The sequence below is a fragment of the Protopterus annectens genome, chromosome 4.part0 (genome assembly GCF_019279795.1).
Source record: "Protopterus annectens isolate FY-2018-M chromosome 4.part0, PAN1.0, whole genome shotgun sequence".
NCBI lineage: Eukaryota > Metazoa > Chordata > Ceratodontiformes > Protopteridae > Protopterus > Protopterus annectens.
The window spans coordinates 629,000,686-629,017,674 of NC_056733.1; the positions used below are offsets into that span (position 1 = coordinate 629,000,686).

General features: G+C 41.3%; 1 protein-coding gene across 3 annotated transcripts in view; it reads left to right on the top strand.

Moving 5' to 3' along the window:
• The window catches only part of PXN (paxillin), a 1,651,517-nt gene that overhangs the window by 286,545 nt on the left and 1,347,983 nt on the right, over window positions 1–16,989 (top strand). For 2 of the 3 annotated variants that reach the window (XM_044068586.1, XM_044068584.1), the window contains exons 2-3: window positions 2,853–3,079; window positions 7,484–7,593. In XM_044068586.1, the coding sequence (XP_043924521.1) occupies window positions 2,853–3,079; window positions 7,484–7,593 (337 nt within the window). The remainder of the gene's footprint in view (window positions 1–2,852; window positions 3,080–7,483; window positions 7,594–16,989) is intronic. The other variant, XM_044068585.1, reaches the window with a different exon arrangement.

Here is a 16,989-nt window from a genome sequence, read left to right on the forward strand (position 1 = left end):
CCTGCAGGCCTTTTGAACCAGCAGCTCATGTCCCCACCAGGATACTGACGTAAGAAAGCTTCCTTTCTAGTAGTCATGATGTTGGCTAGACATGTCTTAGAGTTACAATCCTCAATGTGCTGAGAGCCTTTTTTTTTTTACCTTTCACAAGGATAGGGTCAAATTTTGTCCTAACTCTTAATTTCATGCCCATGGTAGTAGCTGCACTTCAATTGATCCAGACAATGCATTTACCAATATTCTAGTCATACCAGTAAAACGAAGGTAAGAAGATTTTGCATTCCATTGATATGCTAAGGCAATTTAGGCTTTACTTGGACAGGACAAGATCAGACCAACGTTTTGTTACCTTTGCAAAGGGAAGCAAAGGAGCAGACAATTTCCAAATGTAATAACTGCATTTCCTTTTTATCACTTTCACCATGGTAAACCAGTGTCTGTTAAAGTCAAGGCCCACTCTACCATGGCTACAACTTCTAAGACAGAGAAAAGAAGTCTCCACTCAAGCAATTTTGGAAGGAACAACTTGGTCTTCACTTAACAGCTTTCCCAGGTATTGCAACCTGGGAACAGTGTCCAAGGCGCTTAGCAAGATTTGCCTCTGCTATTCTTCAGAGACTAGTGCCCCGGGTCTTCTCACAAGCCAGCCACCCAACTTGTTATAGCACTGGGAGTCATCACAAAAATTAGTACTGCAACATGAACTACAAAGAACATGATATAGTCATGCTAGGAACTACCATAACTGTAGGTTTTCAAGCAGATTCATTGTTGCAGCATTGCTTCCCTGCACCCCCCTCATCCTTTTCCCGAGTGTTGGAGTTGGGACCCTTATTCACTTTCATTCATCTCCACTGAGGTCCTTCTCCAGATACCACACCCTAACTCCCCCCCTCCCCCAGCACAGGTCTTAGACAAGTCATGCTTTGGAACTTTGCTGCTGCCACCTTCCAGTGCCCCGCATAAAGTTTTTTGGTTTATGCATAGAGGTAATCTATGTGTTTAACACTTTGACTTTAAATTTTAATGCTTTATCATTAGTTAGCTTTACTTTGTTTAAGTAGGAGGGGTTTGAAGAGTATGTAAGGTACCTATGTACTTTATATTTTTTTTCCATTCTGATGAAGTCCCTTTGCAGGAAGAAAGTGCTTAGTGTGGATTAAATAAACTTGAATTTATTAGAGTATTTTTATGGTCTTGTTCCTGTGGTATGGGTTTTGATTTATTGATAAGCCAGTTTTAGTACCAACAGAAGAAACCACCTTCACTTTAACTCACGGTTTCTTTCCTGCAGTTGAGTTGTAGAAACGGTACATATTGCAGTTTTAAACCAGCAGTTCAACAAAGCAACAGCTTCAGCTTAGCTGGTACATGTTTTTAAACAGTGGCCCCAAGAGCAGTTTTGGCATGCTAACTTTAAAATAGCAGCCTTAAGAGCAGTCTTACTTTGCTGGTTTTTCTGTCCCTGTTCCTGGTTAAAAGAAGTCACTGTCTAAAGTGTCTTGGAACACAGTTCATCAAGCAGTAGCAGTTTCCCAGCTGTGACCCAGTTTTTAGGTAACTAAAATACAGTGCTTTTCTCCAAACGTTCTTTATTGTGATCAGTCTGCTTCAAAACAACCACACTAAATTGCTTACACAGTAGCTCTGATTTTAAACTGCCAAGCCTAGTTTAATTTATACCACTTGTAACACACTAGAGCAGTTCAGGACATGCATGTCTGCCCTCAGGTTTGTATTACAGAACAAAAGACAGTTCATAGAAGTGCATTCCATCAAAACAAGTACATACCGTCCAACCCATAGAATAAAACGTAAATCCCCCCCCGACTCTAAATATACGGATCATGTAACCATTAGTATAAGGTGAAACTTCCTCATCTCGCTGTAATGCTGCCTTCAATGAAAGAGTAATGAATCCTACAGCCCATTCCTGCTTTTAAAGAAAGGTAAGGCTTTGATTTTGGAATGAGTAGAACCCTTGCCCTCACTTAAACCCTGTACTTTATCACATTGCATGTAGTAAAGTATTAGAACTATCTTGTGTGTAAATTCTTATATTTTTTCAAGTAAGTGGGTGTAATAAAGGACCAGAGCTGCTCCATGTTTATTCCTTATGTATTTTAACTAGGGGATTGAAGTAAAATATGAGAAATACCTCCGTACCGCTCAACTGCCCAGATTTCCAAAGAATATCCAGAATTTTGCTTCATATTTTTGGTCTTATAAAATTTATGGTTGTCTAGCAAATTACTGAGGATTGAAGTAACTAAATAATGGCAGACATCTGAATTTCAGACTTAGTCCTTCAGATAATGCATGGCAATGCAAAACCTATTATTCTAGCAAATTACTAAGTTTATAAGAGCAATATTTAAAAATTGTCCCTTGTTTTGGTCCCATGTCCTCATTATTTTTGGCTTAGTCCAGATTTCTTGTGTTAAGAGGTTGAGTTTTGACTCTCATGTCTGCCTGTTCTTGATGTAACTTGATTGCATGTAATAAAGTCCTGTAATTGTCTCGTTTCTGTTCTTTATGTACTTTGTATAGCAAACTGTGGTAAGTGTCTTATGCTCATTTCTTGTGTGTTCTAACTATACAAAGTACAATCTTGTCTTTTTTATGCAGTTACGATATGTATAACCGTCTCATGCTTGTTCCTTATGTATGTTATCTTGGTGTGTATTATAAGTTTCCAGAACTGTCTTAATGCTGGTTTCTTACATAAACAGGTGTCTGTAATAAATTGCAAGGTCTGTCTCATGTATTCTCCGTATGTTTTTATTAACTAGACATATGTAATAAGCTTTCAGAACCATCTCATGCTTGCTTCTTTCTTACTTTTTACCTAGATGCCCTACTGGCAGATTTAGAGTCTACTACTTCCCACATCTCTAAGCGTCCTGCATTTCTTTCTGAGGAGACTCCATATTCCTACCCTACTGGGAGCCATACATACCAGGAAGTTGCAGTTCCACCTCCTGTTCCTCCTCCACCTTCAACAGAATCACTGAATGGAGCCATTCCTGACTCAAATGACCATTGGCAGAGTTCTCTTTCTAAATTTACACCCCAGCAGGTATGAGTAGCTTTCTTTAATGTACACTTTTATGAGTATAGCATTTCATAGTAGAAATTTGATGACTATAGCTAGGAGCACATTTCAGAGTGTATGCTGAATTATATAATTAAGCCAGTAGTCTAAGAGGGGATTTAGAGAACTATGGGATGGACCTTGCCAGTCCAATTAGTTCTTGTTCAAAGGACTTCACATTTCTTCTTACAGGACCTAAGATATACAGTTTGATATGCCTCATGCTGTTTCTGAATGTTCTTAGAAAGCTGGTGTGTAATTTCTACTCCTCAGCTAACAATTTCTGCTGTTCTAGAATGATTTCTTTGTGGGATGGGGGCTTGCTTGTCCCTTGGGTGATGTAGGAATAGCATTATCATGGAAAGATGTGATCTGTTACTGTATGAAAGCCACTTGTTCCCAAGACAGGTAGACTTAAATCTATTGAATGCGCCCATGTACTTATTTTGTGGGAAACCCAGCCTCACCCTTCTGTGTTGAAACTGACTTCTTTCCTGTCTTCATTGCCACAGAAAGTCTAGCAGAAACTTTAAGTATTGTAGAGGTCACTCTGAAACTACAATTGCATAAAATTGAGTCCTCTCTAATTTATTTTTGTGTGTGGAAACTAGACTAGTGCATCAACTTGGGTAGTTGAGGAGAAAATATGTATGCATTAAGGTGTATGACACACAGTAAATCTAAGTTATAGTATGTGTGAGGGAATGAGAAGCTGAACTGCCAAGTAAATAGAACACTTGCTTATATTTTGGGTTCAATAAATTGGCCCACATTTGAGTTGTAGTAGTCCTAGCATGTGAATGGAATTGACCTTTATCCATGTAGTTGTGATCTGTTTTGGAATGACCAGATTTTCCTGTGGGGCAATTTTGATTGCCATGAAAACAGCAGAGATCTTTTGCATCAATTGCCTACTGACGTAGATGTGATCCAGTGGAGATTTGGTAAGCACACCTGAGATAGCCATACACACATCTCCTCAAGGAGGTTTCATGCATTTCTGTCAGGGCTGGCATTGCTGTATAGAGGAAGAGGTGCTTTGGAGACAACTGTGATCTCTTTTAAAGGGTGTTTCTTGCATGTATTCTATACATAAGGTGGCCCAGAAAGTTATTGTGGAAGTCTACATGTGTGCAGGTTGCTTGCAAGACCCAGTCTTTTGTTTGTTTTTCGGCTTTTCCCGGTAAGGGGTCGCCGCAGCGGAACTCCAGCCCACTAATGATTGGCAGTAGATGTTTACAAAACGCCGAGGTGCCAGCTCGACGCTCAACCTTCAACGAAGGCATGCCCATTTACGCACACATGTCTTTCGAACGCTACCCAACCACGGGGAGGACATGCAGACTCCACACAGAAGGCACTCCCAAGCCCAGCCGAGAATCGAACAGGAGAACCTCTTGCTGTGAGGTAACAATGCTACCGCCATACCACCACGGCATTACAAGACCCAGTCTTTAATTGTCATAATCTGTTTTTGAACCCTGACCATCTTCCCCTTTGAAGAAAATGTGATCTCTCCTGGAAACACCTACACCACCTTTAGGAGGAGACTGGTCCATGGTTTGACAATTCTTGCCCCAGGTGAAATTCAACCTACATTATTGTACTAGGCTTCTAACTTTTTTTCCTTTCTTTGAGGCAATGAAAAACAAATGTACTGAATTTTTCACAGGTATATCTTTCCCCACTTTCATTTTTGGGAGTAGTGATGGAAAAAGATGACACTATTAGTAATTCGGAAAGTTATTTGCGCATGATTAGTGCTGCTGCTTTAATTTGCAGTGAAAATGCGAAGTGAAATGTGTGGAGGACAGGGACATACATGTCTCATGTTCTTTTATTTATGAAGAGTAAAGTTTTTCCGTAAATTGCTACACTGAATTAGTTTTATTGTTACTGAACATCCTGTAAGGCAGCTTTGATGGGATGTACATTAAAGTATGCTGGGTTAATTAATAATTAAACAAGTATAAATAATTAACATCCTTTCTACTTAAGGCTGAGTGTTTTAGTGTATTTCAGTCATGGTTTTGCAACAAAAATGACTGCAGCTGCTTTATTAATGTGACTTACAGTAATACTCCTGCTAAGGTAAAGGCAGTCATTCCAAAATATGTTCACAGGTAGAAGTAAGGCGAATTATGCACTGATTTTACAGGAACCTCCTCCTGATGGCTACTAGGTGCTTTAATGCTTTCTCTGCTGTTTAAAATCTTGAGCTAAGTTGCCTATTGACTACTATTTTGTTACATTAGCTAATTTATTTTCAGGCATGATGTAAGAGTCAAAAATGTGAAGTACTTAGGGAAACCATTGGAAAGTGCAAATAAGCCTGCATCGTTATTGAGAACTCCTACGAGTGTTTGTAAGAATGGCTTCCAAGTTTTAAGTAGTAGAAGTAGTACAACTGCATCAGTGCCTTCCAAGCTTATGCTACACATTACAGAGATTAAGGAAGCTGGATGCATGAAAGCACTTGATTTCATGCATCTCTGCCATGAGAATTCATGGAGATGTGTACCCACATGCCCCCCCAACAGGTATTAGAGAACAGAGACTTCATCTATACCTTTACATACTCATTGGCTTGAGAACAGTTGGAGATTTCATGCATACCTTTACACTTTGACTGCCATGAATATAGCAAAGATCTAATGCACTCATTTACCTAGCGGTCACGTGAAATTCAGGTGTACCCAGTTTCCTCCAGATGGCCATACAGAACAAAAAAAGATGTCCTGCATTCCTTTAATGCTTTAACTTAACTGAAAACACATTAAATTGTATTCATTTCTTTGTCAGCCCATTGACAAGAAAACACACACACAGCTGGTACACTCATTTACCCCTGTCTGACATGAGCACACAGGGAGATTTGCATCCCTTTACACAATGACGTCAAAACATATGGAGAATTCGTAGATTTTTTTTATTCATTGTTTACCCTGACCATCAGCCTCCTTCCAGCCAATAGGATTGTTTGTTCCCCATCACTGGAATGAGGATTGACCAGGAGCGACCATTATTTAGACAGCCCGTAAGAGTGGTTTGAGTTTTTTTTTTATTTTTTACATTTCCCTATAGGCACCTAGATTGCAAAGCTAAAGTGAGATGTGCAGTGCAGTTGGCTAGCTGCTCTGGTCATCCTTCACTTCCACATGGGACATTGCTAGCAAGCAGTCCAGCACCCTTCCTCCCCTCAAAGCACTGGAAGTGGTGTCCTCATTCTCCAATGGAGAAATAGCACTTCCCTGTGTGCTCCCAAGAACTTGCTATCCTTCTGATTCCCTCCCATTATAGTAGTGTGCCACACCCCTTCATTCCTCTCCTCTTCTTACTTGGCTTATCGATAGCCAGGGCTACTAACTGAACTTTGGTTGCTTGGGTCATAGTAAGGGCTGCATCCCTCTGCACCCCAAAGCCAAGGGAGAATTGTTTAATTTCTTTACTGCCTGACTGGTATGAGGTTGTATACATCCCTTTATTCGTAGTAGTTCACCCATTTGCCAGCAGACTTGTAGGAGAGCATGTGGAGATCTGTTACACCCATTTTCCCTGTGAGTGATAGGAGAGCGTATGGAGTTCTTGTACTACCTGCTGACTGGTGTAAGTGCATACGGAGATTCGCATATTTTTTTACCCTCGGACTTGCACAGGAGCATGTGGCAATTTCACATATCTTTTTACCCTCTGACTTGCACAGGAGCATGTGGCGATTTCACATATCTTTTTACCCTCGGACTTGCACAGGAGCATGTGGCGATTTCACATATCTTTTTACCCTACGACTAGCCCAGGAGCACGTGGAGATTTCATGCATCTCATTGCCCACTGACTGGCATGAGAGCACATCAAGTGTACATCATTTCCTTTTTCTGCAGACTTGAAACATCAGTGAATGAAGATAGTGCATTATTACTTTAGTGGCTGACAGACGCATTGACAGCTTGACCTGTTTCAAGCTATTAAGCTTTTAACTGTGTATGTGCAGGGAGACTACTACTTTTTTTTTTTGGGAAAATGCATATTCTGTTGGCAATGCCCCTAAATATTTACAAAAATGGTGCTCAAAACTATTGATTTTACTAAATGCCTCATATGGTATTTTTTTTTTTCCTCAGAATTATGAAGAGATTTCTGGAAAGGATTCAACATCTATAAGTTCATAAGGAAGTTGAGAAAGCAGCAGCTGTAATATGGCTGATTCTAGCTTTCAAGTACTTCTATGAAAACTAGCAGTTTATCATGTGGCTGCCAGATGTTCAGAGCCTGCATGCAGCAGCATAAAACTAGCTTGTCAGCAGTGACTTAGTTTATTGTCTTTTGTGTAGATGCTCAGTATTGCTGATGTATGAAGATCCCAAAGAACTAATTGCCATTTTGTCTCAGTCACAGAACCACATTTACTCGACAAGTGCCAAAACCAGTACCTCCATTTCAAGAGATGCCACTGTGAGTCCTGCAGCTTCACGAGTTGGTGAAGATGAACATGTTTACAGGTGAGGTTTCTGTAGCTGCTCATATGCTTCTGATGTAGTACATTTGAAAAACTGCCCATCTCCATATATCATTTCCGAGACTTTGCTGGGAATCTAGAATACAGATAAGTGATTAATGCTAACAGAGTATACTGTAATACATAGCTGGGGTATCCCTGGTTCATTGTGTTGTACAGCTGTGGTGCCTTAGGTACACTGTAAAGTACAGCTGGAGTATCTTGGATCCACTGTCATACATAACTGCGATACACTGAGTGCACTGTAGTGAGACTTTGGTACCCTATGTGGATTGATCTGCAGCTGGAGCTCATTGAATGAGTACATCTGGTGTACAGCGTGGGTACTTTTGGTATGCTATAAAATTGAGGCTCACTAGGCATGCTGACATGTTGATGGGGTACCCTGGGTAAATTGTAATGTACGTTTGGTGCACTGTGCAGCAGAGTTTCTGTGGGTATACTGATGTACGGTGGAGGTTTCTTGGGTATGCTGTGAAGTACAGATGCAATGCCCCCTTGTACCCTATATTGTATGTAGGGTAGGTACTCTGAGAATTTGTGTACCGAGGTAGGGCAGTGATCACAAATGACCAGATGTTCAATGCAGAGACCAGAACAACCTTGGTATAAATGACAATAAAATGTTGTGACTGTATACCATATCCAGTAAATACAAGGAGTTGTATGAGGAATTAATAACTGTTAGCATAGGCAGACTGTAAAATGCAGCTTATAAATGTTTCCTTCCTATTTCATTTTTACTGGACAGGCAACTATCCTTCAAGTATAGTAGTCCCTAAAGTAGATTGAAATGTTACCACCAGCCAAGTCCTTTGACTGTTGTGATCTGAGAAGTAACCAGGTACTTGTGTAAGCCTTTTTCAGCTGTTCTAAACCACATTTTTCTGAAGGTACAGATATCAAGCATGTTTGTTAGAAAAGCTTATTAAAAAGGTTCCTATGTCTCTAGTTATTTAGCAGAGCTAGTCTGATATCTGTTGGATTAAGACACAGCACTTGTGTACCATCTCTGGTAAAGCATCTTTTTTCTTCAAAAAAACCCCCATTATTCACGGGTAAATCATCTCCACTTTCTATGGGAATATCAATTTCCTAAGTGAACTGTTGAATTTGATTGTGCTGAATTGCTCTGACCTGGATGCAGGAAGCGAGAGGAGTGTTTAACATATGATAATCGAGCACTCATATTTGATAGTAAAGTTGTAAACTCAATATATTGTGCTTTTTTTATACTTGAACTGTGCCAAAAGTTGTTGCACAACTTGGATGATCACATGTCCACATTTTTAGTGAATTACCTTTTTTATTCAATCATAAATAACATCAAAAATGTTGTACCAAGTTTAGGAGCAAGTTGTAATGTCATAGTTATTCAGGTTGGCATGAGGTATCTCCAGACTTGTAAGCTTTGAGTTGCCTATCACCAGTAGTTTTTGCTTTTATGTCAGCCATATTGATGTGAAGTTGGCCAAGTTTTCCTTTTCTCCAATTTCAGTGTTTCTCCTTTAATATTCCAGTCTCCTGAACTTCCAAGTTTGTATTTATTGTCACTCATACGTTCATCTAGTCATGCTTTAAAACGCAGTTGATCCTTGTTGTATGACAGTTCACAAACCATACAGCTGTCTACCCCTGAAATCTGGTCATCACCACAAGCTAGTCTTTCTAAATATGAGAATCATTTTAAGTCCTAAATGCACACACTTTATTTGATATTCATAAACTCTCCAGGTTTTTCTTGCCTAAATACTTCTTCATTAAAATGATTATTGCCTTTATAATCTTGTTCAATTCTCATGGTAGAATGTCTTGGATAATGTTCTTGCTTACTAGTAGTTTAATTCTGCTGTCCTTTAGGACTGAAGGAAAACCTTAACAACTGTTAAGTTGTGATGCATGTCAGATGCGGTCATAGAACTGCTAACAATATGAAATAGTCACCTGGAGTTGTATTATCCTCTGATGTTTTTTATGCGTTATGAATTTCTGTTGACAATTGTTGGCACTGTATTTGTGATACTACAGATTAAGAATGTTTTTATCCAGTTTCTGTCTCTATCTCAAACACATATATTAACTCCATTGTTTGTGTCATAAGCAGTGTTGTTAGAGTTGCTTGTTAATAGTGCTTGGTCGATAAAGAATTCAAGAATTAAAAACTATGTTTAGAAAAAATAGAGAAGTAAATCTAATGTAGTAAGTTTAATTCAGATGCTTTCTGCAGTAAGAGTGAGTTCACTTTTGTCAAAGAGCTGAGGAAACAAGTTGCGTGCATTTTGCATTCCCTGTACATAAACAGGACTCTCTGTCAAAAGAATCCATGCAATAGGTCAGTGCTGTAACACCGAATCATAAAGTTGGGTTTTATCCCACCTACATAGTTTTCATCATGATTATGCATCAACCCCCTCCCACCCAGCAGTTCCTCATTCCCAGTGTAGCATTATATCAGTCCCATGCCTGCATTCTGTATAACCTTGGTAGAGGAGAGAGAGGTGCTCTTTTAAAGTCAGCATTTGTTACGCAGTTTCTTTTGATGTTCATCGTGTTACACTGCTGCAGTCATTGCACTTGGGTTATCCTGCCGTCAGGCGGTTCCCCAGTCGGCTGAGTTCCAAAGTCTTAGTCCGGCGTCGGTTGCTGTCACCTCCTCCCTGACGTCACTGCGTCAGGGGTATATAAGATGCAGCCGATGCCATTTTCTTCAGTCTTTCTTGCCGTGCGGTGCCCGAAGCAAAAGCAGTTCGCAAGTGCAGGTCGGCCGTCTCCTGAGATTTTCATTCCGAATCCAGAACTGAAGTCTTCTACAAAGCTAAGTACCCAGATGGGGAAACTTTTTCTTGCCTCAGACCGATGTCAGTAAAAGTTAATAACTGTATTTCTTGTGGGAAGCAAATACCTCATGAGGATTTCCATTCCTATTGTATCCCATGCCTAGGCCCAGACCACGATGTCACTGGTTGTCGGTTTTGTGCTAGGTTTAACAAGCGCACTATTAAACGTCGGTTTGATTTCACCCAGCATTATTTTGGTAGAAAATGCAATTGTACCATGCCGTCGGAACTTCCGATGACGGAATACACAAAAAGCGCAGACAAGGATAGGCATCCGAGGCCCAAAACTGACAAAGCCTCTTCTAGGCCAGTCGCCGGTTCTCTGGTTTTCAGCGAGGCGCCTTCACAGCCCCTGACGACCGGTTCTGTAGAACCACAGGCTGCCTCTGACTCCCACGTGGAGATGCCTGGGCCTTCGGACACGCAAGTTATTCAGCCTACCGAAACTAACCTTTCAGAGGGATCCGGAGTAGCTGAGCAACCCACAGCTTCAGAGGGTGTCTTCAGACCAATTCAGTTAGGCATTAAACCCTCAGCTAAGTCTAAGCCTCCTTTAAAATCAAAGAAACAAATACAGCATTCTCCAGGACAGGCCTCCATGCCTAAGAAGCAAATGCTCAAAATGGCCGAAGACCTAATCACTTGGATCAGGGGGTCCCATCCCCCTCCTGATAAAAGGCCTAGACAGGATGCAGACTATGACTCAACTGACTAGGTGTCCATCTCTTCTGATTCATCCTCAGACCTAGGATATTCTTTACCCCCTTACGAGGATTCTGATGCTAAGGAATCAATTCCATCAGCCTCACCGCCTGAGGACTACTCCTTTGGGGAAACCCTACATACCATGAGGAAGCATTTCCACTGGGAAGGCCAGGATTACTCAGAATCCAAGAAAAGGCTCAGAGACTTCCTTTTATTACCTCAACACAGACCCCTTACTATTCCGCCAGTGTTAGATATTGTGGATGATGTGTATACTGAATCCAGCTTAAATCCTGATTCCTTACCTCCAGCCCCTGTTAAACTTGACAGATACTACAGAGTCCCTGACTCACACAAATTTCTGTATAAAAGCCCTGTAGCTGACCCTGAAACTATTTCTCAGGGGCCCAAAGGAGTTAAGGCCTCATCAGCCAAGAATCCAGTTCCCTCTGACAGAGATTCCAGAGCATTAGACAGATGGGGAAAGAAAGTATATACGTCTGCAACTTTAGCAATGAGAGCCTTAAATTGCCAGTTTCACATGCTAAAATATCAGCTATTTTTGCTTTCTCAGTTAAAACAAAAAATGCTTCCAGAATCAGATCCTCCTAATTTTAAAGAAATGCAGGATTTATTGCATGCAGCTGAACAAGTGGGAAAGCATACTTTGCAATGTGGTTTTGATTCTCTAGAGGCCTCCTGCAGAGCAGCAGTTACAGGCTCTGTCATTAGAAGACATGCTTGGCTAAAAGAACATACGTTACCAGATCATGTTAAAGCAAAATTATTGGATGCACCTTTGCAGCAGGATGTGTTATTTGGAGTTAAGGCAGAAGAGGTATTAAAGGAAATGGAGGATAAGGCAAAATCTATGCAAATGGTGAAGGATTTCTTACAGGTTCAGCCTCCTAGATTTAGCGGAAACTGGCCAACTAAGAATTGGTCCTTTCCAATTACAGACAGACCTCAAAGGGGAAGATACAGACGTCCAAGAGGTAGAGGTCAAACACAAGGTCCTTACAGGCCTCGACAATGGGTTGCATCAGGCCAGAAAGAAGGGGAAGACAGGCCCCAACCATATAAAAAGCAGCTCCAATGACTTCCCACTACAGCTGCCAAACAAATCTCTCTTGGCAGCCCCCTTCGGAGGAAAACTGGCACTCTAATACCACAATTGGCAAATGATCACCAAAGACAAATGGGTTCTCAACATTGTATTTCAAGGTTACAGATTCCACTTTCACACTCTGCCAAGGTTAAAAGGAATGCCAAATCTGCCACCTAATCAATGGGCAGAGGCTCAAAAACAAATTACAGCACTCGTGGTTATGAGAGCTATTCAAAAGGTACCATCACAGGAGCAAGGACAAGGATTTTACTCGAGACTCTTTCTGGTACCCAGAAAGGACAAAGCCTGGAGGCCCATTCTGGATCTTTCATCTCTAAACACTTACCTGGATGTTCCAAAATTCAAAATGTTGACAATACAGAAGCTTATTCTCATGCTGGGCAAGAAAGCTTGGCTCGTGACTTTGGACCTCAAGGAGGCATACCTGCATGTCCCTATCAGACAAAACTGCAGAAGATACCTCCGATTCTTAGCTGGTTCAATGCACTGCCAATTCTCTGCACTGCCCTTTGGCTTATCTACTGCGCCCAGGGTCTTCAAATTTATCGGTACCTGGACGACTGCCTGATTCAAGCAGAGAGCAAGGACATTCTTCTAAAGCATCTGGCGTTTGTAAAAAAGTTATTAAGTTGCCTGGCGTACACAGTAAACGAAAAGAAATCAAAACTAGTGCCCTCACAAGAGATTATATTCCTGGGTGCCCGCTTGAACAAAACGGCCCAGATGGCTTATCTCACGCCAGACAAGCAAGGACAACTGACTCAATACTTTCAATTGATGACAACACAGACCCAACTCCCTGCAAGAAAAATTCTGCAGGCCTTGGGTTACATGGCATCCTGCATACTACTGATTCCATATGCCAGACTGCATATGAGGAAACTACAATGGTACCTAAAGAATGTATGGTCTCAACACTGTCAAAGTTTGGAAACAGTTATACCACTAATCCCTTGCCTTCAACAAGAGTTTCAATGGTGGGCTCAAGCTTGTCACCTCAACGAGGGACAGCCTTTTACACAACCCACAGCCAGGCAAATACTGACAACAGATGCATTGGATTACGCCTGGGGAGCACACATGGCAGGCAAATGTATTCAGGGCACGTGGCCCGCAGAACAAAGGCATCTTCACATCAATCAAAAGAGATGCTAGCTGTACAAAATGCACTTATAGCTTTCAAGGACCTGCTGCATCCAGGACAACTACTGCTAAAGACAGACAACACCACAGTTATGTGGTACATAAAGAAGCAAGGGGGAACTCACTCCTACCCCCTATGCAGACAAGCCATGACCTTGTGGAACACCGCTGTAAACCTTCAAGTTCATCTACTAGCACAATTCCTGCCAGGAGAGAAAAACACACTGGCAGATGACTTAAGCAGAAACATCATGGATCCCCACGAATGGAATTGAATCCACAAATATTCAGAATGATAACACAGAAATGGTGGAGCCCGGGCATAGATCTGTTTGCATCCCCAATAAAAACTGCCAGCTACAAAAATTCTGCACAAGGAGTTGCCATCCACAAGCATGGAAAGTGGATGCCTCTCATTCAGCTGGGAGAACCTACAAGTATACGCTTTCCCACCACTACCTCTCCTGCCAAAGGTACTCATAAAAGTCAGGCAAGAAGAGCCAGAGATGATCCTGATTGCACCAGACTGTCCACGCCAGCACTGGTACCCAATCTTAAGGAGCTTAGCACAAGAACCACCCTGGATTTTGCCTCAAATCCCACATCTGCTGACTCAGCACAACAATCAAATACTACACAGCCAGCTAAAGACCATAACCTAGCTGCGTGGAAGATTCCTTAGTCAAGCAAGCAATGCCTCTCTACAAAGCTGTTATGGATGTCATGCTGGAGGCCAGAAGGCTTAGTACCAGGAAAGCCTATTCGGATAAATGGAAGAGATTCTGTGCCTGGAACCAAGCTCACAGCCTTGACCCTCTTGTCCCAAACATTCCTCAGATACTACAATACTTAACTGAGATGCTGGACAAAGGCCTCTCCTTCTCATCCATCAAGATCCACGCCTCTGCCATCTCTGCTCATTACAACACAGATCCACCAATATTCTCTAATCCTCTGTTAAAACAGTACCTCAGAGGGGCTAAAAACATAAGACCACCCCGTAGAACACCTACTCCAACTTGGGACCTCAACTTTTTTCGAAAAATTAACTTTACCTTGTTTTGAGCCAGCTAACACAGCAGAATTAAAATACATTTATTGGAAAACTGCTCTGCTCCTGGCAATAACATCAGCATGAAGAGTTTCAGAATTACAGGCACTAATGGCAGTGGAACCTTTCCTCATTTTCCACCAGGACAGGGTGTCTTTAAGAACTAATACTACATTTATGCCAAAGGTGGTATCCAGTGTGGCTCTAAACCAAACTATTCACCTGCCAACTTTTTATCGTAAACCACAGAATAAAGGGGAGAGACTACTGCATTCTTTGGACATTCACAGGCAGTTACACTTCTACTTGGACAAAACCAAATCTTTCAGAAAATCTGAGCAATTATTGGTAGAATATGCTGCAGGAGTACAGGGAAAAGCCATTTCAAAACAGACTATTTCAAAATGGATAGGACATTTCTGCTACACATACCATGGAAAACCTGTACCTAGCAGCATTAGATCTCACTCCACCAGGGCAACAGCCACTTCAACTGTCTACCTCAGGGGAGTACCTACCAAGGATATTTTGGGAGCAGCAACTTGGAGTTCTGTACATACCTTCACCAAGCATTACCATCTGCCTCTATACTCTAAATCCAGAGCTGGCTTTGCCACTGCAGTGCTGCAGGGCCTTACAGCCACCCCTAATGCCTTATAGAACCAGCCACCCTACCTCAGCTTTGGGATTCTACCCAAGTGTAATGACTGCAGCAGTGTAACACGATGAACATAGTACAGTTTTGTACCTACCATAAATGTAGATGTTCGAGTGTATACACTGCTGCAGTCCAGGTTACTCTCCCTCCTTCCCCTCCTACTGGCTGGTACGTACCTATGTCTTCTACCCTTTACTACCTATGGGGAGTATTTGCTGGTAGCTGTAAGTTGTGGTTTGCTTTTCTTATGTATGTTTTATTAGCAATTGGAATTGCCTACATATTTAAAGGCACCTGACATCTGGGGCAAGAAAAACTGAACAAAATGGCGTCGGCTACATCTTATATACCCCTGTCGCACTGACGTCAGGGAGGAGGTGACAGCAACCGATGCCCGGCCAAGACTTTGGAACTCAGGCCGACTGGGGAACTGCCTGATGGCAGGATAACCCAAGTGTAATGACTGCAACAGTGTATACACACGAACATCTACATTTATGGTAGGTACAAAACTGTACTTAATGTCACTCCTTCAGGTCTGTTTTCGTCTGCATAGCAGCTCCCACTGTTTTAGTGTTGATTTTTTCTTCTTTATCTTCTGTCTAACCTCAAACTTACAATTCTGATTGTAGTGTTTTGTTTTAACTTTGTTTCAGTCTGATCTGCCTGTTTACTCAGCTTTGCTATGTCTGAGAGACATGAATCTCAAAACTAGGAGAAAAAAGGGAAACTGGATAACCATAGCATAGGATAATCATCAAAGGAGGCTGCCCAAAAGTTGAAAGCTGGAAAACTGCCAGGAGTCATTTTCTAAAGTACTGAATTTATCCTCAATGCCACTAAAAACTAATACCTTAGCAAACCTTATTATATTGGTGTCATTTGATACTTTGAAAGATATACAGGTTTCAGACATTGGGGAGATGAGTGCATCAGTGATCAAATTTAGTCTGGGTCCTATATCCTGTTACCTAATTAAGCTTTTTAAATAGTTTAAAAGTTTTGATTATAAAACCTTTGTGATTGAGTATTTTAATGTAGTTCAGAAAACAGCAGGGACACAAGTCCCTAACATCGATCGTCTTAAGTCCATAGATATTACACTCAGACATGAGTTATTTGTAGGTACATGCAAAAAGTTTAACGGGAAGGTATTCAATTCGTTTGATTCATCTATAGAAGATGAAGATTTTTACGAGGCAGATGTAGTTTTTCTTATGTTATACATGGGAAGCAGTCCTATTTCTCATCCCTCAGAGTCGTCACCATCAGGTGTTTCCTTTCCATTACTTTGAACCATGCCTCTCAACTGTACTGATTTTTGCAGAATGTCCAGATTTTTGTCTAATATTTTTGGTCTGTTTCTCATAAAATTGTGTTTTTTTTCTGGCAAATCACTGGCAAATCATAGAGGGTTGAAGTTAGAATATAATGACAGACATTTGAATTTCAGACTTCATACCCTTCAGAAAATTCATGCTAATGCAAAACCTGTTTTGTCAACTTTCTAAGTTTGTAAGAGCTTGTTGTTGTGTCTTTCGGCTTTTCCTGGCTAGGGGTCGCCACAGCAAGTGCTCCTATTTTTGGGTCTTTGTCCCTCCGGTATTTATGGCTTTGTCCAGATTTCTTCCTCTAAGAGGTCGAGAGGTATGCTTGGAACTAACTGCCTGGGTGAGTTTTTAATTGGTCTACTGGGAGCCCTATTCCTCCCCTTCATTTGAAAAACTTAAGAGAAGAGGTGAGGCTTCTTGACATAAAGTGGACAGGATTTCTTCCTTATTCTGTATTTAAAGTGTTTGGTTACAGATTTGATCTGCACCATGGCACATGGCATGTGATACCTTAACAGTTGAAAA